At 45.1% G+C, this 25,026-nt stretch overlaps 1 protein-coding gene across 4 annotated transcripts in view; it reads left to right on the top strand.

The window, feature by feature from the left end:
• Nucleotides 1-25,026, top strand: part of LOC125456638 (collagen alpha-1(XXIV) chain) — a 373,921-nt gene that overhangs the window by 238,409 nt on the left and 110,486 nt on the right. For all 4 annotated transcript variants that reach the window (XM_059648175.1, XM_048539953.2, XM_059648174.1 and 1 more), the window contains 6 exons: nt 4,850-4,903; nt 7,280-7,324; nt 9,396-9,449; nt 9,637-9,681; nt 15,212-15,265; nt 19,254-19,307. In XM_059648175.1, coding sequence (XP_059504158.1) covers nt 4,850-4,903; nt 7,280-7,324; nt 9,396-9,449; nt 9,637-9,681; nt 15,212-15,265; nt 19,254-19,307 — 306 coding nt within the window. The remainder of the gene's footprint in view (nt 1-4,849; nt 4,904-7,279; nt 7,325-9,395; nt 9,450-9,636; nt 9,682-15,211; nt 15,266-19,253; nt 19,308-25,026) is intronic.

The raw sequence follows: 25,026 nt of genomic DNA, 5'->3' as shown, positions 1-25,026 counted from the left end.
AATTTTCAATGGAGTTGAAGCTTCCTTGTCACCTGCTAACCTGCTGCTTTGTCTTACATTAAGTGTTATTCTCCCTGTACGCACACTCCTCCCTTCACCCCTACTTACCAGTTTAAAGTCCTATTCACCACCCTATTTACACTTTTTGCCAGAACACTGGACCTGGCCCTGTTCAGGTGGAGTCCATCCCAGCGGTATAGATCCCTCTTGCCCCAGAACTGATGCCAGTGCCCCATGGAAAGGAAACCCTCTTTCCCACAACACTCTTTTAGCCACGTGTTTACTTCCCTGATCCTCGCCTCCCTTTGACAATTTGCACGTGGCTAGGGCAGCAATCCAGAGATTATGACCCTTGAAGACCCGTTTTTTAAGTTTTGTTCCTAGCTTTTCATAATGCCAAAACAGGCCTTTTTTCCTAGTCCTGCCTATGTTGTTGGTACCTACATGGAGCACAACATCTGAATCCTCCCCCTCCCTCTCAGGTATCCTCTCATGCCGGTCAGAGATGTCTTGTACCGGCCAGGCAACACACCATGCGGGATTCCCTATCCTGCTTGCAAAGGATACTGTCTATTCCCCTGATGATGGAATCCCCTGCAAGTACAATCTGTCTTTTAGCTCTCCGCTCTTGAATGGCCTCCTGGACTATGGTGCCATGGTCAGTTGACTCATCCTTCCTGCAGCCCTGTTCCTCATCCATGCAGGGAGCAAGTGCTTCATACCTAAGGGACAATGTCAAGGGCGACGGCTCCTATGTTTCCTGTCTGCAGGGTCCCTCTACCTGCCTCACACAGTCACACACTGCTGACCCTGCCCGCCGTTCGAATTAACATGAGTTAATCTACTAGATGTGACTGCCTTCTGGAACACAGCATCCAGGTATCTCTCCCCCTCTCGGATGTGCTGCAGTTTTTGGAGTTCGGATTCCAGCTCATCAATTTTGAGCCGGAGCTCCTCAAGCAGCCAACACCTGCTGCAGATGTAGTCACTGCCGTTCTCATTGGGATCAGCCAGCTCCCACATCATACAGCCACAACACATCACTTGACCGGCCATCTCTAATTAGTTAATTATATAAAATAAATTAGTTTTTTTTTAGTTTTGCAGTGTTCTCTTTTTAAGTGTTCTCTGCACCAGTAAGTTTAGAACATAGAACATGACACCACAGTACAGGCCCTTCGGCCCTCGGTGTTGTCCTGACCTGTCATACCGATCTGAAGCCCATCTAACCTACACTATTCCATGTACGTCCATATGCTTATCCAATGACGACTTCAATGTACCTAAAGTTGGCGAATCTACTACCGTTGCAGGCAAAGCGTTCCATTCCCTTACTACTCTGAGTAAAGAAACTACCTCTGACATCTGTCCTATATCTTTCACCCCTCAATTTAAAGCTGTGCCCCCTTGTGCTCGCCGTCACCATCCTAGGAAAAAGGCTCTCCCTATCCACCCTATCTGACCCTCTGATTATTTTATATGCCTCAATTAAGTCTGGCCTGTGACCTGTCCTATGCTTGCCTATTAGCACAGGTCTTTGTTTAGAAGCAGCCTATTGCCTTTGTTACCACAGCTTCAACTCTGCCTGCTGCCTACTTACTGCAGTTAACAAGTTCACTTGTGCCATGGCTCAGAGACAGGCTTACATACTGAGTGCCACAGCACCGAGAGAGTGGTAAATCAAAGTATAATACAGGGAGAGGCCAAAGAACCTGATCTTGACATGAGGGCTCAATCGCCCCCTTAGCCTTTGGTTCAGATCGGAAGAAAGTCAATGACCCTCTGACTCTAATACAAGCAAATTGCCTTTTATATATGTTCATGTTGCTTTAACTTGGTTCCACATAACCCCTCCCCCCGGTATACTATTGGTTCATTCATGCTGGGTTATCCAATTATAGAACATAGAACATAGAAAAGTACAGCACAGTACAGGCCCTTCGGCCCACGATGTTGTGCTGTGAAATAATCCTAATCCAAAAATAAAATAACCTAACCTACATTCCCCTCAATTCACTGCTGTCCATGTGCATGTCCAGCAGTCACTTAAATGTCACTAATGACTCCGCTTCCACGACTACCACTGGTAAACTATTCCATGCGCTCACAACTCTCTGGGTGAAGAACCTCCCTCTGACGTCTCCTCTATACCTTCCTCCTAACACCTTAAAACTATGACACCTTGTGGCAGTCGGTCCTGCCCTGTGGAAAAGTCTCTGGCTATCGACTGTATCCATGCCTCTCATTACATTGTACACCTCGATCAGGTCACCTCTCTTCCTCCTTTTCTCCATTGAGAAAAGTCCAAGCTCAGTCAACCTCTCCTCGTAAGACAAGCCCTCCAGTCCAGGCAGCATCCTGATAAACCTCCTTTGCACCGTCTCCAAAGCCTCCACATCTTTCCCATAATAGGGCGACCAGAACTGGACACAATATTCCAAGTGTGATCTCACCAGGGTTTTGTAGAGCTGCAGCATAACCTCGCGGCTCAAACTCGATCCCCCTGTTAATGAAAGCCGAAACACCATATGCTTTCTTAACATCTTATCCACTTGGGTGGCAACTTTGAGGGAGCTATGCACTTGAACACCAAGATCCCGCTGTTCCTCCACACTGCCGAGAATCCTGCCTTTAATCCTATATTCAGCATTTACGTTCAGCCTTCCAAAATGCATCGCCTCACATTTATCCAGGTTGAACTCCATCTGCCATTTCTCAGACCAGCTCTGCATTCTGTCAACGTCTTGCTGAAGCCTGCAATAGCCCTCGATACTATCAACAGCACCTCCAACCTTTGTGTCTTCAGCGAACATACTAACCCACCCCTCAACCTCCTCATCCAAGTCATTTGTAAAAACTACAAAGAGCAGAAGCCCAAGAACAGAGCCCTGTGGGACACCACTCAGCACTGACCTCCAGGCAGAAAACTTACCATCTACAACCACTCTCTGCCTCCTGTCAGCCAACCAATTCTGAATCCAGACAGCCAAATCACCCTGCATCCCATACCTCCTGACTTTATAAATGAGCCTGCTCTGGGGAACCTTATCAAATGCCTTGCTGAAGTCCATGTACACCACATCCACTGCTTAGCCCTCGTCAACCTGTCTCATGACCTCCTCAAAGAACTCGATAAGATTTGTAAGGCATGACCTGCCCCTCTCAAAGCCATGCTGACTCCCTTTAATCACGCTATGCTTTTCCAAATAGTCATAAATCCTATCCCTCAGAATTCCTTCCAAAACCTTGCTGACCACAGAAGTAAGACTGACTGATCTGTAATTTCCAGGGATTTCCCTATTCCCTTTCTTGAAAAGAGGAACATTTGCCTCCCTCCAATCTTCCAATACAACTATTATTATGCTATTATTCTGGTACGATTACGATTGGGATTTTAGTACATCACTCTGTACTAGTAATTACTTGTTGCTGTGATCTAATTGGACCGTTTTAGGATGTGAGAAGTTGAACTCTGCAAAGTGACCAGTGACCCTTATCTCTCTACTACGACATTTGTATCTGTGTATTCTTCTAGCTGCTGTCCTTGACAAGAGATAAGAGAGACCACCCTTCCAATAGTTGGAATTAGTTTTTAAACCTTTCTTACTAATTTTTTAATTGATTTCTATATTTGTGTGTGTTAAATCTATAATTTATTTGGAAACAGTACCTATGATCTTGAAGAACCTTAACTAAAACCTACTCATCTTTACTCAGCGAGTAGTAAGGGAATGGAGCGCTTTGCCTGCAACGGTAGTAGATTCGCCAACTTTAGGTACATTTAAGTCGTCATTGGACAAGCATATGGACGTAGATGGAATAGTGCAGGTTAGATGGGCTTGAGATCGGTATGACAGGTCGGCACAACATCGAGGGCCGAAGAGCCTGTACTGTGCTGTAATGTTCTATATATAATGTTCTAACGAATTGGTTAGAAAACACTTAAGAGAAACAACTAAGTGGTGTGAAACCTCCTTATCTTAGGATGGAGCTCCATGTTACACATCCAATCTCCCAGACAGACAGCTGTTGTTTTCCTGTGCTGAGAACACAAGTTTTTCCGACTCTCTCTAGTTTCTGCTGAACGTGTCCTGCAAATCTTGGTGGGGTTTTTGTCGGCCATTTTTTGTCATGGGCAGCCCTCACAGTCAGCATTTATTTCTCCGCCCCAATTGCCCATTGGGTAACATAGAATCACATGTAGGCCAGACTGAGTCAGGATGGCAGATTTCCTTCTCTGAGGGACATTGGCGAACTGGGTGGGTTTAGCCTGATGAATCATTAATCAATTCCACATTTCTCTTTAACTGAATTCTAACTTCACCATCTGGCATGGCCGGATTTGAAACCGAGTCCCAGAGCAGTACCCGTGCCTTCTGGATTATTAGTCCTGTGACCGTAGCATTCGGCCGGCCCCCCTCCCTCACATTCTCTGACATGGGTCAACATTTATCCAGCGGCTGAAGAGGCTCTCAATACAGCAGGCATCATCACACAGGTCCCTAACTGGGTGTCTGAGTCGATGAGAAACACCATTCACTCCACTGCACTCACTCAAAGGTGTAAGGTGAAAGGTTGGGGGTAAGGCATGTGGAGGTAAGGTGGCCATCTGATGAGTCATTAAGTGGCACAGTAGGTACAAAAGATTGAATAGCCTCCTCTTGGTCTTACTTTCTATGTTTATCAAGGCTCTAGAATATTCAATGAGACAAAACACAAATAAAAAATGTTTAATTCCTTATGTTTCCCTTATGTAACTGACAGTCTGAAGTAATAATAATTTTATCCAAGTCTGAAGGTCTTTATTATAATGCTTTGTTTTTGTGTGTGTGTGTGTTTAACTGTTTAGGGAGCTCCAGGTGACAGAGGACCATTAGGACCCCAGGGCACAAAGGGTCAAGAGGTAAGACCTGGAGGAGTTTTCTGTGGGTTGTCAGGGAAGGGGAGCACCACTCAAACTGCAGGAGCAACATCAGACTCTTACTGAAAGTCACACTTGATAAATAGATTGAATATGAAAGGCCCATATCTAGACATTTTTTGGCAAGTCACCTTTAAAGTTATTGCAAGGAAAGTTTGCATTTGTATAGCTCCTGACCCAGCATCAGGATTTTCCAAAATAAAAAGAGTATTGAAGTTTAGTTGACATAACAAGGTGTCGAGCTGGATGAACACAGCAGGCCAAGCAGCATCAGAAGAGCAGGAAAGCTGACGTTTCAGGTCGGAACCCTTCTTCAGAAACGTCAGCTTTCGTGCTCTTCTGATGCTGCTTGGCCTGCTGTGTTCATCCAGCTCTACACCTTGTTATCTCAGATTCTCCAGCATCTGCAGTTCCTACTATCATTGAAGTTATGTCACTGATATGTAAATACAGTGACCAATAGGGGGCACAGCAAACGCAAACAACTTAGCAACGTGATTATCCACAGATCTTTTGTTTGAGAATATTGGCAGGCATAAATAGAAAATTCCCCTGGTCTTCTTCAAAATGGGAGGATCTCTCACACCCAGTACTGACTCTGTGACAGTGCGGCACTCCCTCAGTACTGACCCTCTGACAGTGCAGCACTCCCTCAGTACTGACCCTCTGACAGTGCAGCACTCCCTCAGTACTGACCCTCTGACAGTGTGACACTCCCTCAGTACTGACCCTCTGACAGTGTGACACTCCCTCAGTACTGACCCTCTGACAGTGCGACACTCCCTCAGTACTGACCCTCTGACAGTGCGACACTCCCTCAGTACTGACCCTCTGACAGTGCGGCGCTCCCTCAGTACTGACCCTCCGACAGTGCGACACTCCCTCAGTACTGACCCTCTGACAGTGCGGCACTCCCTCAGTACTGACCCTCTGACAGTGCGACACTCCCTCAGTACTGACCCTCTGACAGTGCGGCGCTCCCTCAGTACTGACCCTCCGACAGTGCGGCGCTCCCTCAGTACTGACCCTCCGACAGTGTGACACTCCCTCAGTACTGACCCTCCGACAGTGTGACACTCCCTCAGTACTGACCCTCCGACAGTGCGGCGCTCCCTCAGTACTGACCCTCCGACAGTGTGACACTCCCTCAGTACTGACTCTGTGACAGTGCGGCACTCCCTCAGTACTGACCCTCTGACAGTGCAGCACTCCCTCAGTACTGACCCTCTGACAGTGCGGCGCTCCCTCAGCACTGACCCTCCGACAGTGCGGCACTCCGTCAGTACTGACCCTCTGACAGTGCAACACTCCCTCAGTACTGACCCTCCGACAGTGCGGCACTCCGTCAGTACTGACCCTCTGACAGTGCGGCACTCCCTCAGCACTGACCCTCTGACAGTACGGCACTCCCTCAGCACTGACCCTCCGACTGTGCGGCGCTCCCTAAATCAACAATTTTCTATCTGTCAAAATGAGACACTAAGGGTAATACTGTTCCCATTTTGATAGAGAAGCTAATTGATATTATATTCAGAGATAGCAGGAACTGCAGATGCTGGAGAATCCGAGATAACAAAGTGTGGAGCTGATGAACACAGCAGGCCAAGCAGCATCTCAGGAGCACAAAAGCTGACGTTTCGGACCGAGACCCTCACTGTTTATTGTCCAGAGTTGAAAGCGCGTTTGTTTACAATCAGCAACATGAACTTTCTGCAGTTTGAGTTTTAAATAATTCGTGTGTAAATCACGCAAGTATTTAAAGTTAGCAAGTAGTCTAAGAGCAACAGGCTGTACACATAACACTAGTGATTTAAATGGCCAGCTTGGCCCTCTTATGGTGTGTTGATAGTGTCCCAACCCCTGGACAAAGTGGCTGGGTTCAAGTCCCACCTGCTCCAGAGATGTGTAATAACATCCCCGAACAGGTTGATTCAGGAAAAAACAGGTTAAGCAAAAAAAGAGGACTAGCAAACTCTGGAATTTAGAACGTGAATCTTCTCTCTTATCCCAATTATGTTAATTATATTGTTGAGATAGGGCAAGCTCATTGTTGAATTAAGTGCCTGGAACATTTCCAAAGAGATGCTGCTGGAACAAGCAGTAATAGGTGAATGACACATAATCCCGCATTCTGTAAATGTGCCGATTATCAGGAAACAGACTTCATAGATCACCATGTGACTTGGGAGCAAATTAACATCCACATTCAGGGGAACATTTGTGTATTATCAATTGCAAAGTTGCCATTCCATCAGGGTTTGTTTGCTAGTCCATTCTATTGTAAAGTCTGCTGTCTATATTTGTGATTGCAGACTTTATAATCTCTAACATATTTGAAAACTTATCCTTATTCTACAGGGAGATGAAGGCCCAATGGGTCCTCCAGGAAGTCATGGACCACTGGTAAGATTCAAACCATACAATCGCAATATTTCTCCAAAACAGTAAGCTAATGCCCCACAGTATCACGTTGTGATTGTCGCTAAGACCTAGCTAAGCATCCTGTGTTATAAATCCCCTGATTAAAACCTCTCTCAGGAAACATACATCACATTGCGCACTGATTTTTGTTTTGCATTGGATTCATGTGCAATCAATCACATGTGAAAAGGCCCACTTCCTCTTTGGATTTTTCTTCTTACATTTAGCAGGAAAGCCACTTAACGAATTAGAGACGTACAGAACTTTCATTGAAGTTTGCAGCTTCCTGAAACGTGTCAGGAGATTTTAGCTGCAATGAATTTGCAGAAGCTGTTACAAAGGTCATGGAGAAGGGTTCAATGTGCTCTTACTTGGCGAATGCCCTGGCCCCTGGTTGACATTATCGGTGAGATTCCTTTGCTGTACGTAACCTACACGTACGGGCACATATGCCAGGATGCTGACAGGACTGGCATGCAGTAAATGGCGCCAAGCGAATCCGCTGACTTCATACTGAGTGCACGATATCAACAGTGAGGTTCGCAGTGAAGCGTGGTGTTCTGCTTCATTGGGAATAAAAATTAAGATGTCAGTTTTAATTGCGATCCAACTGGATAACAAAGATTGCACATCCTTACTTTATTTTTAACCTCTTGTTAGGACTTCTTGTGGCACAGAGATAATGTCCCTACCTCCTGGACCAGGGTGACCTAGGTTCAAGCCTTACCTGCTCCAGTGGTGTATAATAACATCTCTGAACAGCTTAGTCAGGAGAATAGATCAAATTTTAAAAAAAACTCTTGCTGGGGGCTCTTGTAGTATAGTGATGGTACACTACCCTTCAACCAAGAGATCTGGGTTCAAGTCCCACCCGCTCCAGATGGTACACACCTCTGAGCAGGTAGGTTTGGAAAATAGGTTAAGTGAAATTTTTGTGTTAAATTTTAACATCTCATTCAGGAAATAACCTCTAATTCATGTGGGCCCTTTAAAATACAATATCCTATTCATCAGGGAGGGACCCTCTGGGGCAGTAATATTGTCCTATCCTCTAAGCTAGGAGTCCCAGCTTCTAGGATGTGAAGAAATACAGAAACCAGGGGCTGGAATAGGCCATTCAGCCCATTGAGTTTGCTCTGCTATTTATGCCCCACCTCCTCCACACAGCTGTAGTAACACCTCTGAGCAGTTTGGTGAGAAAATATAGAACATGTCATTCATTTTCAGGATGCTAAAGCTGTAGAATTTGGACTGGAGGAGGAGATGGCCCAGTGGTGTTGTCTCCAAAAGATTAAATCCAGAAACTCAGCTCCGATTCTGGGGATCTGGATATGAACCAGGCCATGGCAGGTGGTGGAATTTGATTTCAATAAAAAAAACTCCAAAATTAAGAATCTTACTGATATCCATGAAACCATTGCAATTGTTGGGAAAAACCCACCTGGCTCACTAATGTCCTTCAAGGAAGGAAATCTGCCATCCTTACCTGGTCTGGCCTACACATGACTCCAGACCCACAGCAATGTGGTCGACACTCTACTGCCCCATTCAGTGCCCTGGCAAGCTGTTTGGTTCAAATGCAGTTTGGGACAGGCAACAAACACTGGCCAGTGATGCACATGTCCCATGAGTGATTCATACAATCCTTACAGTGTGGAAGCTGGCCATTTGACCCATTTGAGCCCACACTGACCCTGCGAAGAACATCCTGCCCAGAGCCACCCCTCTACAGTATCCCTGCAACCCTAAACCTCCCATGGCTAACCCACCTAGCCTGCTCAGCCCCTAGACACAAGGGGCAATTTAGTTGCCTTGCTGAACTGCTGCAGTTGACAGGTTAATAATTGAAAGTGAAGAGTGTTTGAATTTTGATAATATCAGAGACTAAGGGATACTCAGCCAGGGTAGATGGATAGAATTCAAACGTATTGAATGGCAGTAAATATTTGAGGGCTGAATGGCCTCTGTTGCTATACTGTAAATTAGATGTAATTGTTTTTGGCTGTTGGAAGTCTTGTTTATTTCTGGTGTACAATAAATCAATTTGTTCTAGGGAAGACCGGGTCGGAAAGGATACCCTGGAGTGCTTGGATTAGACGGCGTTAAGGTAATTGTTATGTTCTTTCAATGCAAGAATCCTTTTAACACTGGACACCCATTGCTATGGTTCACTGGTGGTCATAAAACCACTGCTGTTCTATCGACAGCTGCAAAGAATTATTCCTTTCAAAGCATGCTCAATGTATTTCCTTCACTAATAATAAATATTTTGCACCCTTCCTCGGATCATATAGGGAGAACAAGGAGATGTGGGAAACATTGGGAAGATTGGATTACAGGTATGTCTGGTTCCTGCCTGCATTCATTTTGATTTTAAACTCCAAACATGAGATGTGTTCTTAGATCTGGTATCAGATTGACTTTTGGAATATGTTCTATATCAGAAGCAATGATAGTCCTTTCGGAACCAGTCTTTCTGTAGGTTCCGTTCAAATGATGACATTGAGCGTGAAGAGAGTTGTCTTGAAAAATGTTGCTGTGTCCATGTGCAGGTGAGGGTACATAAGTGTCCGGTCGTCAATTGCAATATTAATGTTAGAACCTTTGCTGTCTAAGTTTCTGTCTTGCATTCATCAGGACAAGTGCAAGAATGCCAAGATGCAAACAGTCAGAACAATTGATACTGCAGGAGGAAGAAAGACTAATTGGTTGAACTGCAACCGCAGGAAATGCTACACTTGTCCCCACACCTCCTCCCTCACCCCCATCCCAGGCCCCAAGATGACATTCCACATTAAGCAGAGGTTCACCTGCACATCTGCCAATGTGGTATACTGCATCCACTGTACCCGGTGCGGCTTTCTCTACATTGGGGAAACCAAGCGGAGGCTTGGGGACCGCTTTGCAGAACACCTCCGCTCAGTTCGCAACAAACAACTGCACCTCCCAGTCGCAAACCATTTCCACTCCCCCTCCCATTCTCTTGATGACATGTCCATCATGGGCCTCCTGCACTGCCACAATGATGCCACCCGAAGGTTGCAGGAACAGCAACTCATATTCCGCCTGGGAACCCTGCAGCCATATGGTATCAATGTGGACTTCACCAGTTTCAAAATCTCCCCTTCCCCCACTGCATCCCTAAACCAGCCCAGTTCATCCCCTCCCCCCACCGCACCACACCACCAGCCCAGCTCTTCCCCCCCACCCACTGCATCCCAAAACCAGTCCAACCTGTCTCTGCCTCCCTAACCGGTTCTTCCTCTCACCCATCCCTTCCTCCCACCCCAAGCCGCACCCCCAGCTACCTACTAACCTCATCCCACCTCCTTGACCTGTCCGTCTTCCCTGGACTGACCTATCCCCTCCCTACCTCCCCACCCACACCTTCTCCACCTATCTTCTTTACTCTCCATCTTCGGTCCGCCTCCCCCTCTCTCCCTATTTATTCCAGTTCCCTCCCCCCATCCCCCTCTCTGATGAAGGGTCTAGGCCCGAAACGTCAGCTTTTGTGCTCCTGAGATGCTGCTTGGCCTGCTGTGTTCATCCAGCCTCACATTTTATTATCTTGGAATCTCCAGCATCTGCAGTTCCCATTATCTCTAATTGGTTGACATGTTGATTTTAATGGGTCAAGGTGTTGTCATTGAGAAGGCCACAAGGGACTATAAGCTCCCCCTTGCCAGCTCCTGGTTCTTTCAAACAAAAAGCCTGATGCCTGAACATATTCTTTTTGTTTTAGAAGAATGGGTACCATGTACGAATGTATTGTCACTTCTATTAAGTGCAAATGAGCCACGTTTCAGGCTCAAGTAATTATATTTCTTTGTTGGTAATGTCGCTACAAGCATTCTTGGGTTGTTCAGTAACAGCTCTGTGTTTTCAGCAAATACTCAGGTCCTGCTGCTGACATTATTAATGTTTTTAAAAAAAGGCAAAGGGATAGTCAAACATTTCCTACCAGTAAATTAAGAGATGATATGTATGAATATCACATGACAAAAGAGTTGAAGTGAGTTTGCATTGCCATTCTACGATCATCTCCCAACTCCACTTTCCTACCTTTTCCCCATAACCCTTAATTCCCTCACTGATTAAAAACCTGTCTCTCTCAGCCTTGAATATAGCTAACAACCCAGGCTTTACAGCCGTCTGTGGTAAATAATTCCAAAAATTCACTACCGTCCGAGAGAAGAAATTACTCCTCATCGTTGTCTGAAATGTGTGACCCCTTACTCTGAGATGATGCTGTCTGGCCCTAGACTCTCCCCCAAGGAGAAACAGCATCTCACATCTACCTTGTCAAGCCCCCTAAAATCTTTTATGTTTTGTAAGGTCACCTCTCATTCTGTGAAACTCTAGTGAGTATGTGCCCAATTTACTCACCCTCTCCTCATAAGACAGTGAAATCTTTCTGGATTGCCTCCAATGTCTGTATATCTGCCTTTAGATAAGGGTTGCCAAAACTGTTCATTGTTTTCCAGCTGTGGTCTGACCAGTGCCTTGTTTAGTTTTAACAAAATCTCCCAACTTTTATTCTGCATTCCCTTTGAACTAAAGCCAACACTGCATTTGTCTTCCCTATTACTGGCTGAATTTGGATGCTAACTTGTTATGATTCCTGCAAACACGTGGATGATTTGTACCACATGGTCTATTTCTGTAACACCTGTTACATCACAACAAAACAGGCCATTTGGCCCAGCTGGTCCAGGCCAGTGTTTGTGGTACACATGAGTGTCATGTTATCTCACCTGAACACCATATGCTTTGATTCTTTTCTCCCTCATACTGTTACCTAAATTCCCGTGATGTATATATCTCTGCGAGTCCCCTTAATTATTCGTTTGGTAGTGAGGGCTGTACTCTGATCATTCTCAGTCGGAAAGAGGTTTTCCCTGAATTCCCTTCTGGGTTTATCACCGGCTCTGTTACTCTCATGGCTCCTGGTCGCTCTCATCTGTGCATTTTAAAATGTTTCCCAGACTCAGTTGTTTCGCACATCCACTTTGAAGTGGTTAATGTCATCACGGACGTTTTCTCTGGGAGCAGCTTTCCTGTTGCATGTCCGAATTTTATACTCGTTTGGATTGGTCATTTTGGTCCCGCCTGATATTGTAGTTTGAACATGTGGTGCTTTGTAAAACAGAGAAAGAAAGACCACAGCAAAATACCCATTGGTTACAACAGAATGATAATACATTGTTCTTTCCCAAGCAGCTCTTATGGATTTGATGCTAGGCTGGAGGACAATCCTCAGCCCGAGAGAATACTCCAACATATTTGAATAAAGATAATGCACAAAGTTTAGGGGATAAAGCAGGTGATTGACATTAGGTAACAACGATCGTTCAGAGAGCTAGAGCAGGCACAGTAACCCAAATAGCTTGTTCTGTGCTCTAACAAATCTAATTCTGTGACCAGCAAACACTGATCAAGTCCATGGGTATATCTGTGCTGTAACCTTTGTGATTTTAGCAGAACACATGAGCCAAAACTGTGCCAGTAACGTATTAACACTAGGCTATAAGCTTTTTGAGGGAAGGCAAAGGCCTCATGGTATTTTTGCTGGACTTTTAATCCAGAGACCCAGGTAATGTCCTGGGCAACCTGGGTTCAAATCCCTCCACGGCAGGTGGTGGAATTTGAAATCAATAAATATCTGGAATTAAGAATCTAATGATGGCCATGAATCTATCCCCAATTGTTGGGGGAGAGACCCATCTGGTTCACTCATGTCGTTGAGGGAGGGAGTCTGCCATCCTTACCCGGTCTGGCCTACATGTGATTCCAGGCCCACAGCGATGTGGTTGACTGTTACCTGGCCTCTGGGCAATAAATGCTGCCTGGTTAGTGATGCCCTCATCCTGTGAAAGGGTTAAAGATTATTAACCCAAGGACCTTGATAATGTTCTGGGGACCTGAGTTCATCATCGCTGGTGAAATTTGAATTTAATGAAAGAATTAAACCTGATGAAAGAGCAGCGCTCTGAAAGTTTGTGATTTCAGATGAACCTGTTGGGCTAAAACCTAGTGTCGTGTGACTTCTAACTTTGTCCACCCCGGTCCAGCACCAGCACCTCCACGTTATGAATAATACATGGCACTAGTGAGGCTACACTGGAATACTGTGTGCAGTTTTGGTCTCTTTATCGGAGGAAGGATGTTCTTGCTGCAGAGAGAGTGCAGTGAAGGTTTATCTAATTGATTCCTTGGGCAGTAGGGCTGATGTATGAGGAGAGATTGAGTTGGTTAGGATTGTGTTCACTGGAGTTTAGAAGAATGAAGAGGGATCTCACAGAAATCTATATAATTCGAACAGGACTAGACGGGATAGATACAGAAAAGATGTTCCTGATGGTGGGGGAGTCCAGAACCAGAGATCTTCATTTAAGGATAAGAGGTAAACTTTTAGGACTAAAATGAGGAGAAATATCTTCACTCAGAGTGGTGAGCCTGTGGAACTCTCAGCCACAGAAAGTGGTTGAGACCACGATATTGCGTTTTCAAGGAGGAGGCGGATATAGCACTTGTGACTAAAGGGAATCAAAGGATATGTTGGGCAGGATCAGGGATTAGGGATTATGTGGGATTAAGGTACTGATCTCAATGATCAGTCATGATCATGTTGAATGGTGGAGCAGTCTCAAGGGGCCGAACAGCCTATTCCTGATCCAATCCTGCATGTTTTTATGTTTCTATGCAATCTGGAATTGAGAATCTAATACAGACACTGGAACCATTGTCAATTTTTGGGGGGAAATCCCATCTGGTTCACTAATGTCCTTTAGGGAGTGAAACTCCTACCTGGTCTGGCTTACACGTGACTCCAGACCCACAGTAATGTGGGAGACCCTTAACTGCCTTCAAACAATCAGGGATGGACCAGAAATGCTGTCCCAGGCATGTCCTATGAATGAATGAAATAAGTTTGCTTCACTGATTGGTTTAGTTCTGGAGTCAAAGGGTTAAAACCACAATAATAGTTTTTGCTTTTATTGGAGCTATCTTTAGGAAGCCAAAGAATTTGGTTTCTTATGATATGCAGGTGTAAAAACCCTACGTTATGTACAGACCTTTCTCATTATCTCGTACAGAGATGTATCATACTTGATGTCATCCAGAAAGGCTAGCACACTCTTAAAGAGATTCATTGAAATCTTTTGTGGATTTAAACTATAACAAAAAGCTTATGCAGACAATGTGGTTTTCGTTTTCCTTCGGTTTGGCAAGCCATGAGTAATGTTTTCTAAAAATGTATCTCATTCGGGTTAAAGCACTAGCCCCTTGCCAGTTTATCTTGATTTGATTTGTACTCAGAACAATCTGACCAGAATGTGTTTTCTGATGATTAAGTTGCTCATTTCTGGATTTTGTTTCACTGAGGATGCATCCACACCACAGAAATGGCCAGAATTTGCTCTTCATGTTTCTGGAGGTCAAGGGAGAGTTGATGCTGCAAGTTTAAATATCAGACTGCTGCAGGGAAAAGCTCCGATAACATGATGTAGAGCCGGATGAACACAGCAGGCCCAGCAGCATCTCAGGAGCACAAAAGCTGACGTTTCAGGCCTAGACCCTTCATCAGAACGTGCTGCTGAGCTGCTGAGTTTTTGGTCCAATAAATCTAACTGGAGACCCATGTGTAGCCTGTAGAAACAGGAGAGGGGCCAGTGACCAGTTTTCATTGGACAAGGAGATTCAGGGAAATGGAAACAAGGCTAGTGTGGTTGAAAACCATGATCTTGGTGAACAGCAGAGCAGGTTAAAGGGGATGAATAGCCTCCTCTTGTCCCTAGCTAATAATTTTGAAAATGTTAGCGAACGCTGTCTTCAAAGTAATGTTGTCCTATTTTTGTCTCTTTCCAGGGTCCTGTTGGCTTGCCTGGTCCGAGAGGCCCCACAGGAATACTTGGTGAAAAGGTAAGTCTTAACGTGACATTTCCCTTCAACTGAAACCATTCCGATTCCACTGTGAAAAGAAGTTTTTTTTTGTTTCCAGTGTCTGAGAATGTTTCCAGCAGTTTCCTGATATCCCAGGGATGAGGTTTGTGACAGAGCTTTGGGCTAGACATTACTGTAGCAGGTCAGCTCGCTGGATAACTGGTTTGCCATGCAGAATGATACCAGCACCATGAGTTTGGTTCTCACTCTGGCTACTATGATGGAGAGTGGTGACCCTCCGGTGAAACTACCATCTCTCTCCCCTTCTCTTTCTAGTGACAGAGCAGCTGTATGATCTGGGAAGACTATAGAGAATTTAACTTTATTGTATCAAGTCTGGCACTAAGTAGACATCTTGGCCTCATCTCACTCTAAACAAGATCAGGGTCAGGGAGAGAAATCATGTGATTTTTCTGTTCCAATGACACCTACTCTCCCCAACCCATTATTAAACCTTCCCATTTACAACCTTTGGGGTCCTCCAAGCTGGGAACCAGTCCCAGTGGTGTCAAGATAATGAAATGTGAGGCTGGATGAACACAGCAGGCCCAGCAGCATCTCAGAAGCGCAAAAGCTGACGCTTCGGGCCTAGACCCTCCATCAGAGAGGGGGATAGGGTGAGGGTTCTGGAATAAATAGGGAGAGAGGGGGAGGCGGACCGAAGATGGAGAGAAAAGAAGATAGATGGAGAGGAGAGACACCTATACTCTCCTCTCCACCTATCTTCTTTTCTCTCCATCTTCGGTCCGCCTCTCCCCCTCTCCCTATTTATTCCAGAACCCTCACCCTATCCCCCTCTCTGATGAAGGGTCTAGGCCCGAAACGTCAGCTTTTGTGCTCCTGAGATGCTGCTGGGCCTGCTGTGTTCATCCAGCTTCACACTTTGTTATCTTGGATTCTCCAGCATCTGCAGTTCCCATTATCCCAGTGGTGTCAAATTGCTTTATACAGATTTAGGAAAATTACTTGCTATTTGCACCTTTATCCATTATTTGTAAAACCATCACCCAAAACACTGTCCACAGTATAGACGCGGACACATTTGAAAGATTTTGACCAGGTAGTTACTGCTTTTCTTTTAACTGCACCTCACATCTCAATTCCAAACTTAAATTTAACAATTGTCATCATTCATTATAATGATATTCATTTCATGTTCCCCAGAAAGTGTGCAGCCTTAAGCTGGAGATTCCACATTCATTTGCAAAAAATTGATTGCCGTCATAATTTAACAGATTCCTTTTACTTCTGTTGACACTCTTCCTTCTTTGAAGCACCTCTCTCAGTTCCCCAATCCCTGAAACTTCTCTGTTTCTCCCATAAACTTGCACCATCACCCCCCTCAACAACTTTGCATCCTCTCTCTGCCTCTCCCCCAGCCCCATTGCATCCTCCCTACTTCGCTCTCCTCAATTGCAAACTCCCCCTCTCTGTTTTCCACTCTCTTGCCATTTCCTTCACTCTCCCAACTCCCTTGAAGCCTGCCCTCAGCACCCTTGCCACTTCGTACCTGTCCCATTGAAACCTCCCCATTTCTCTCCACCAATCTTGCAATCTCTTTCTCCTTCCTACGAACCCTGCAACACATCCCTCCAGTAAAAGCTGGCCTCTGATGCTAATGCTGCAGGTTGTTTCCGTATAAAATACTAAAAAGTTTATATCTGCTTTCTCGGGTCATTTCTGAGAGACAAACAGTGAGACATGGTGCAGTTAGTTATCTATTTCAATAGCAATAGAACAATGACTGATATTTGTATAAAAACAAAACGCTGGAAATCAGAAATAAACAAAAACTGCTGGAGAAACTCAGCAGGTCTGGGAGTATGTGTGGAGAGACTAAATTAACACTTTGGGTTTGATATAAATCTGCTTAGAACAAAATTCTGATGAAAACTAATATTTATGTAGCCATTAACACAATAAAATATCCAAAGGCACGAAACATAAATGACTAACAAGCAAAATCTGGCACCGACCCTAGATATTGAGGCAGCTGGCCAAAGACTTGACCAAAGAGAGAGAGAAGGGTAAAGATTCAAAGAGGTTTCCGGAGCGAGTTCCAGACTGAAGGTGTGATCTTCAATGGTGATGAAATGTGAGGAATCACAAGAGGCCAGGACTAGGGGAATGCAGAAGTCTTGTGGGTCCGTGGGGTTGAAGAAAGTTGCAGAGATAGGGAAGCAGCAAAGTGATGAGACCAATGGTGGGATTTGAAATCAGGAGGAGAATTTTAAATTCCAGCAGTGCAGCACTCGATGCAGGTAGATCAGGGAGCTCCCGACTGATGGATAAACTGGATTTGGTGCAAGTTAAGGCAAACACAACCAAGTTTAATTCTCACAGTCATGAGGTAGCACAAAGATTTATTCTGGAATTGGAAATATGCCTTGGGCAGACATGTTTGAAATTCTTAACCATTGATGTAACTTGGCCAGGTGTTTAATGCTTGACCTTTCTGAAGGAGAAAGGTTACCGCACTGCAGTGACCTGTCATTAATATCAATAGACAAGGTCTACAGGAAACACATTGTGTGCACAGTGTCATGATGGTGATCATAGGAAGAACACAGGCCAAGAGTAAATAAATATTAAGAACATGTTAACAAAAATAGCCTGCATTTAAACAGCGCCTTTCTCAGCTTCAGGATGTCCCAAAGTGCTATAAAGCCAATGAAATCTTTCTTTGAAGTTTTGTCACTATTGCAATATAGGATTTATGAAGAGTTTATCTTTCAATCTGATCCAAATTGGAAAATATGTTTTAAGAATAAAGAAGTCTTATTGCACCTGGCCTGACAGGGTATTGCTGAGGCCACACCTATAGGACTATATACAGTTTTTTGTGTCGTGACGAAGGTTAATGGAAAGCCAATAATGTCACCCTTTATCACAGGAGGAATTGAGTACTGGAGTAGTGAAGCCTTGCTTCAGTTGTATAGGAACTGAAAGAACGTGGGATGCTGCAAATCAGGAATACAAACAAAGTTGCTGGTAAAGCCTGGCAGGCCTGGCAGCATCTGTGAAGGAGAAAAACAGTTAACGTTTTGGGTCCGGTGACCCTTCCTCGGAACGCTGTTTTTTCCTTCACAGATTCTGCCAGACCTGCTGAGCTTTTCCAGCAACTTTGTTTGTGTTCAGTTGTATAGGAGTTTGGCTATACCAGAGCTGGTGTACTGTACGCAGGTTTGCCCAACGGAGAGAGATTGGAAAATCTCTGCCCATGTTCTCTCGAGACACAAAGAATGAGAAGTGACATCATTGAAACTAACAAAATAGTGAAAGACAAAATAGATGCAGGTAAGATGTCTCCTGTAGATGGGCTGTCTAAACCCAGGGGGCTCAGTTTAAAAAATAGGAGATGCTGCTTGGCCCAAGATGAGAATTTTTTTTATGCAGGGGATTGTGATCTTGAGCATCCTGTACTCCAGGGGGCTCTGGAAGCTCAAGGTTCAAGGATGTTTTAGGTAGATTTCAAATTACTCCTGGTGTACAGGGCTATGGAGTCAGAGTGAGTAAAAGTCATTGCAATGGCCCATCAGCTATCATTTCATTAAATGGTAGGGCAGGCTCAATGGGCTGAATGGCATACTTGATTGTCAGAAGGGCTCAGTTCACTCAGCTTTGCTTTTGCAATGTAGAGAAACGCTGACATTGTGGATTCAGTTCTCTCACGGACTGAGGTTACTGTGAAAATCCTGTGTTGTCGGCCGCAAACTCAGCCCTTGCCTGAGACGTGGTGACCCTCAGGTTAAACTCACCCCCAATCATCTCCCTCTGCAATGATTCCCTCTGGCGCAATGGCAGCTTTTGAATGGGTAAATATGCTTGATGGGCCAAATGGCCTAACCCTGCTCCTGTTCCTCATGATCTTCCGTTTCATGTCAGTTTGGTGAAAGTTTGGAAAGACTTGATCTTTGTCTGTTGAGCATTGCTTGACTCTGTGGTTTGTGTTTTTTGTTTAACTCAGGGTGATCGTGGTGATCTGGGTCCTCTGGGATCTCCTGGAGAGAAAGGATCCACGGTAAGCACTAAGTGAGATCGACAAGTTTCTCAATAGTCAACGCAAGTCCTTTCCGAATGCAATCTTAATTTTTCCTTTCGATTTCTACATGCTTTGCTGGGGCAGGGTGGTAAATATAAAAGACCTGAGACAAGTAAGAATTATAAACTGGTTCATCTCCGTTCTAAAGTGTTGCACCTTCACTTTGAGGATGTGTCTCTCTAATCAGTGGAAACACCTTCTCCACATCCACTCTGTCCAGATCTCTCAGAATCCTGTAACCTTCAGTCAGATCCCCCTCTATCCTTCTAACTCCATCAAATACAGACCCAGCTTCCACAGCATCTCGTCAAATTATAAACCCTTCATCCCTGGAATCATTCTTGTAAACCTCCTCTGGATCCCTTCCAAAGCCAGCATATCCATCCCTAAATATTGGGCCCAAATCTGTTCCAAAGCTGGGCTCAATAATATTCCAAATGTGGTCTGACCAGAACATTATACATCTCTGCTGTTGCATTCTAGCCCTCTTGAAGTGAATACTAACATTGCATTTGCCTTCCTAATTGCCAATTGAAACTGCATGTTAACCCAAAGAGAATCTTGAACTGATACTCCCAAGTCCCTTATGCTTCAGATTTACAAAGTCTTTCCAAATTTAGACACCCTGAAAGCAACAGCCAATTATATTTCTGAGATAGTAGGAACTGCAGATGCTGGAGAATCTGAGATAACAAGGTATAGAGCTGGATGAACACAGCAGGCCGAGAAGCATCAGAGAAGCAAAGGAGCATCTGAAGAAGGGTCTAGGCCCGTAACGTCAGCCTTCCTGCTCCTGTGATGCTACTTGGCCTGCTGTGTTCTTCCAGCTCTACACCTTGTTATCTCAGCTAATTATATTTATTCATGATATTTTGGTGATAGAGAGTTTAGATCTAGCAGAAAGTATTGAGGAGGTTAGACCCGTGTTTTCCAAATAAGAGAAAGCTGAGGAGAGAATTGATCAAAGCTTTTAAAATAATAAAGGAGTTTGATAGGTTAGATGTGGAGGAATTTTTGTGTGAGTTCAAAAACAGGTGCTACTAAATATGAGACTCACTTTTTTAATTTCACACATGGGATGTGGTGTCACTGGCTGGGCCAGTGTTTATTGTCCATCCCTAGTTGTCCCTTGAGAAGGTGGTGGTGAGCTGCCTTCTTGAACCACTGCAGTCCGTGTGAGTCGTAGGTTGAGCCAAAATGCCCCTTAGGGACAGAACGGCGACATATTTCCAAGTCAGGATGGCGAGTGGCTCGGACGAGAATGTGCCGGGTGTGGTGCCACTGTCATGAATAAATCCAGTCATGGATTCAGGAAGATCGTCTTTCCCAGAGAGTTGGGAAAACGTGGAACTCACTCCCAAAGGGATTCACTAAGTTGAATCACGTTTCCATAGCAGCTAGAAAAAGGCAGTGGGGTTTGAAGGGGGAACAGACATGAAGGCAATGCTGATGAAGTTCAGTGAAAGGGGCTGCGAGGAGGGCCCATGCACTTAAACACTGATTAGGACCAAGATAATAAAGTGTGGGGCTGGATGAACACAGCAGGCCAAGCAGCATCTCAGGAGCAGAAAAGCTGACGTTTCGGGCCTAGACCCTTCAAACCCTTTGTGACCCTTTGTGCTCCTAAGATGCTGCTTGGCCTGCTGTGTTCATCCAGCTCCACACTTTATTATCTTGGATTCTCCAGCATCTGCAGTTCCCATTATCACTGATTAGGACCAGTTTGATTGAATGGCCTGTTTCTGTTCTGGAGATTCGAAACAAAAACAGAAATTGCTGGAAAGTCTCAGCAAGTCTGGCACCCTCCGTGGAGAGAAAGCAGAGTCAGCATTTCAAGACCGGTGACTCTGCTGCAGTTCCATTTCTGTTTTGGATTTCCATTATCCGCAATTCTTTAGTTTCTCTGCTCTGGAGACTCGATGTTAACATTAAAAAGATATCATGTGTAGCTACTGGAACACTGTGACTTGGAAGCTTGGCTTGAGACGAAAGAATGTGTCAAAGATTGTTATTCATTGAGGTTTTGCAATCTGCGCTATTGGCGGGGAAACAAATGAAACACGTTGAGTGATCTGAATAAGAAATAATACATTTCCTAGAACCGCCTCAGGCTCACTCTAATCTTCCTCATGTTCTAATCCACTGTCAATTAAAGGAGAATGTTACTTTAAATTGAGGCAAAGATGCTTAATGCAGGGAGTTTATCCAGAGTAAAGCAAAATATTACAATCGAACTCCAGATACTTTGTGAATAAATGCAAATGTTGGTTCAAAAAGCCTAAAGATGAAGTTGCCTGATGGGAGCTCACAGGGTTATGGTTTAAAAAAAAGGGGTTGAGGGCACAGAACAATGAACGAGGTGAGCTGACAACTCTTGAACCGTTCCTGGTGGCCTGTGTGAGTTGCTAAGTGTGGATCATTTATCCTCAGCTTCTGAACCAGGGGCTCTAAGTGCATAGGCATGGTCCTTTGAGCATTCTTATCCTTTTACCGACAGCACTCTGATTGCATGGGTTTGAATTCACTTTGTAGAGCAGGAAGATGCAGTTTAGCTCAATATCTTTCATTATGGAGCAGAGAGGTCCAAATATTGGCAACACTTTGAATAATTTGCATTCATTGTCCCAAAATGATATACTGTGCCATTGTTCTGCCCCATGGATTGCAAACGTCCAACCAGGAGGCATACTGGGGAATTCTCTCAGCTTCTTTCTTCAGAGAATTTTGCACATTCAGTGAGATCTGGTCTTGTTCATTGAAACATCAGATAACAGGTAAGACCATAGGGCAAAGGAGGAGTGTAGGTTATTCAGCCCATCGACTGTGCTCTCCCATTCAATGAAATCATGTCTGATCTGATAGAGCACCATACACTACAGCACAGGGACAGACTCTTCGGCCCACTCTGCCTGTGCTAACCATGATGCCATTCTAATGTGATCCCATCTGCCTGCACATGGTGTGTATCTCTATTCCCTGCCTGTTTGTGTCTGTCTAACTGTCTCTGAAACGTTGCCATTCTATCTGCTGCGACTACTTCCTTTGGCAGCAGGTGTAAGTATCTACCACCTTCTGTGTAAAGAACCTCACATGTCTCCTTTAAACTTCCCCCCTCACACCTATACTCTTTAGTATTTGACATTTCCATCCTGGGAGAGAGAGTCCAACTATCCACCATGCCCATGCCTCTCATTATTTTATATACTTCTACCAGGTCACCCCTCAGCTTCTGACACTCTTGCAAAAACATTTCAAGTTTGTCCAACCTCTCTTTATGGCTAATACTCTCCAGTCCAGGCAACATCCTGGTAAACCTCTTCTGCACCCTCTCTGAAGCCTCCACATCCTTCCTATCGTGTGGCAACCAGAACTGTGCACAATACTCTAAATGTGGTCTAATTAAAGTCTTACACAGCTGCAACATAACTGACCAACTGTTATGCTCAGTGTCCCTTTTGATGAAGGCAAACATGGCATATGCCTTCCTTCCCCCTTATCTACTTGTGTTGTCATTTTCAGGGAGTTATGGACTTGCACCCCAAGATCCCTCTGCATGTCAATGCTCGTCAGGGTCATGCCATTCACTGTATAGTTTTCTCTTGCATTTGATCTCCCAAAATGCATCAGCTCACACTTGTCCAGATTAAACTCCATCTGCCGCCTCTCTGTCCAAATTTGCAGATTTCTATATCCTGCAGTATCCTTTGATAACCTTCCTCATGATCCACAATTCCAGCATGTTTTCGTTGTCTGCAAGCATACTAATCAGCCAACCTACATTTTCATCCGAACCATTTGAATCCATTACAAACAGCAGAGGTGCCAGCACTGATTCTTGTGGAACACCACTGATCACAACCTCCAGTCAGAAAAACCCCCCTCCACAACTAACCCTCTGGCTTCTGTGAAAAAGCAGCTATCATCATAGAAGGTGTTAGCTCACTACAATCCGAAACGAGAGGTGGGTTGAAATGTGATGCCACCCCACACAGTATGGGGGTTAGTGTTGTCTCACGGGTTTGCGCAACGGAGAGGAACGCCCGAAAGTGGAAGCTTCCCAGACTCCGGCTAACGCCGAATGCAAATATGCCCGGGTGGAGGAGGAAGGTTTGGTGGTCATCGTTGACGCAAGAAGTTCTACCCACACCTTTACCATTGGGAATTTGCCATCGTAACAGATCACAAAGCTCTGCCAGGGTTACTGAAGTAAGGCAAGGTGTTGCCCAAAGCTTCCTGTAGAATTCAGTGTTGGGCCTTTATTCTCAGTGTGTACAAGTTAGAAAACAGTGCAGGAAGCCATTTGGTCAATGTAGATGTGTTAAGCTGCCTCCCACTGGCAGATACTGCATCGGTGGCGCCTCTCTGGAACAGTCCATTCTGGTTTTAAACTTTCTGGAAACCCGTCTGGTCACCAAGGACCGGATCCGATTGTTGGCACAGAAAGATCCGGTCCCAGTGAGACCAAAACAGCTGGTGGGAATGGGGGAAACAGAGGGGCCATTGCAATCTGGATTGAAACCTTTTTGGCCCCAGTGAGACGAGGCCACCACGCAGGGTGGCATGTTACATTGGGGAGAAAGGGTAATTGTCCTGAGTAAGGGTCACTGCCAGGTACTGGCTGAACTCCATCAGCGTCAGCCAGGGGTTTCCAGGATGAAGATGCTGGCAAGTAGCTCAGTCTGGAGGCCAAGTTTGGATGCCAACCTAGCTGCTTTGGTGGGGCAGGCAGTGCCCAAAGTGCCAACAAGGGCAAAACGTACCACCAGCAGTGCCCACACATTTGTGGGAATGGCCGGGAAAACCCTGGACTCAGTTACCTGTCAGTTATGCTGGTCCTTTCAGGGGCTCCATGTTCCTGGTCATTGCGGAAACCCAAGCAAAGTGGTTGGACGTGTGAAAAGTTCATTCGGCAAACTCGGGGATGATGATTGAGTATCATTCACAACACACGGACTCCCGGAGGTATTGGTCATGGACAATGGGGCGTCATTTACCAGCAGGGAATTCCGATATTCCCTAAAGTCAAATGGTATTTGGCACAAAAGGGCAGCTCCATACAATCCAATGTCCAATGGTCTTGTGGAAAGAGCAGACCAAACATTGAAGGCAGGTTTAAGGAAGCAGCCTACAGCCTCACTTGAGACCAAACTATCCCAGTTGCTGTCCGATTACAGAACCACCCCATACGCAACGACAGCGATAGTTCCAGCTGTGTTACTGATGGGGAGAAGACTCTGTTCCAGGTCAAACCTGATTTTCCCAGCCCTGGGGGTGAAATGGCAGCAGGAACATCAATGATGGCTACATGCCTACTCTCAGCGAGAGAGATAATTTAATTCAGAGGATTTGGTTTGGTGCCAGAACCTTGGAAATGGCCCTGTGTGGGTATGAGAGGAGGTTGACACAAGAAAATAACAAAGTTCGGGTGGGTGAGGCAGCCCTGAACAAACAGGTGGACCACCTGAAAACTGTTACCTCACAAACGGGGCAGGAGCAAAACATACCTGCCCCCTCAGAACATCCAGAAGTTTAGTGTTTTAGTGGAGATCTATAGCTTGGGTTGTGACTGGTATTGTTGGTTGGCTCACCGAGCTGACTAGTTTTTGTGTCAGCATTATCGTCTCCCTTCTAGGTGACACCTTCAGTGCTGTATAGCCTCCATTGAAGCGCTGTTGAAGGCCCGAAGGCCCAGCAAAAA

This window comes from Stegostoma tigrinum, chromosome 8 (assembly GCF_030684315.1).
Source record: "Stegostoma tigrinum isolate sSteTig4 chromosome 8, sSteTig4.hap1, whole genome shotgun sequence".
Lineage (NCBI taxonomy): Eukaryota > Metazoa > Chordata > Chondrichthyes > Orectolobiformes > Stegostomatidae > Stegostoma > Stegostoma tigrinum.
The sequence above is the reverse complement of the archived record's forward strand: the minus strand, read 5'-3'. Positions and strand labels throughout refer to the sequence as shown.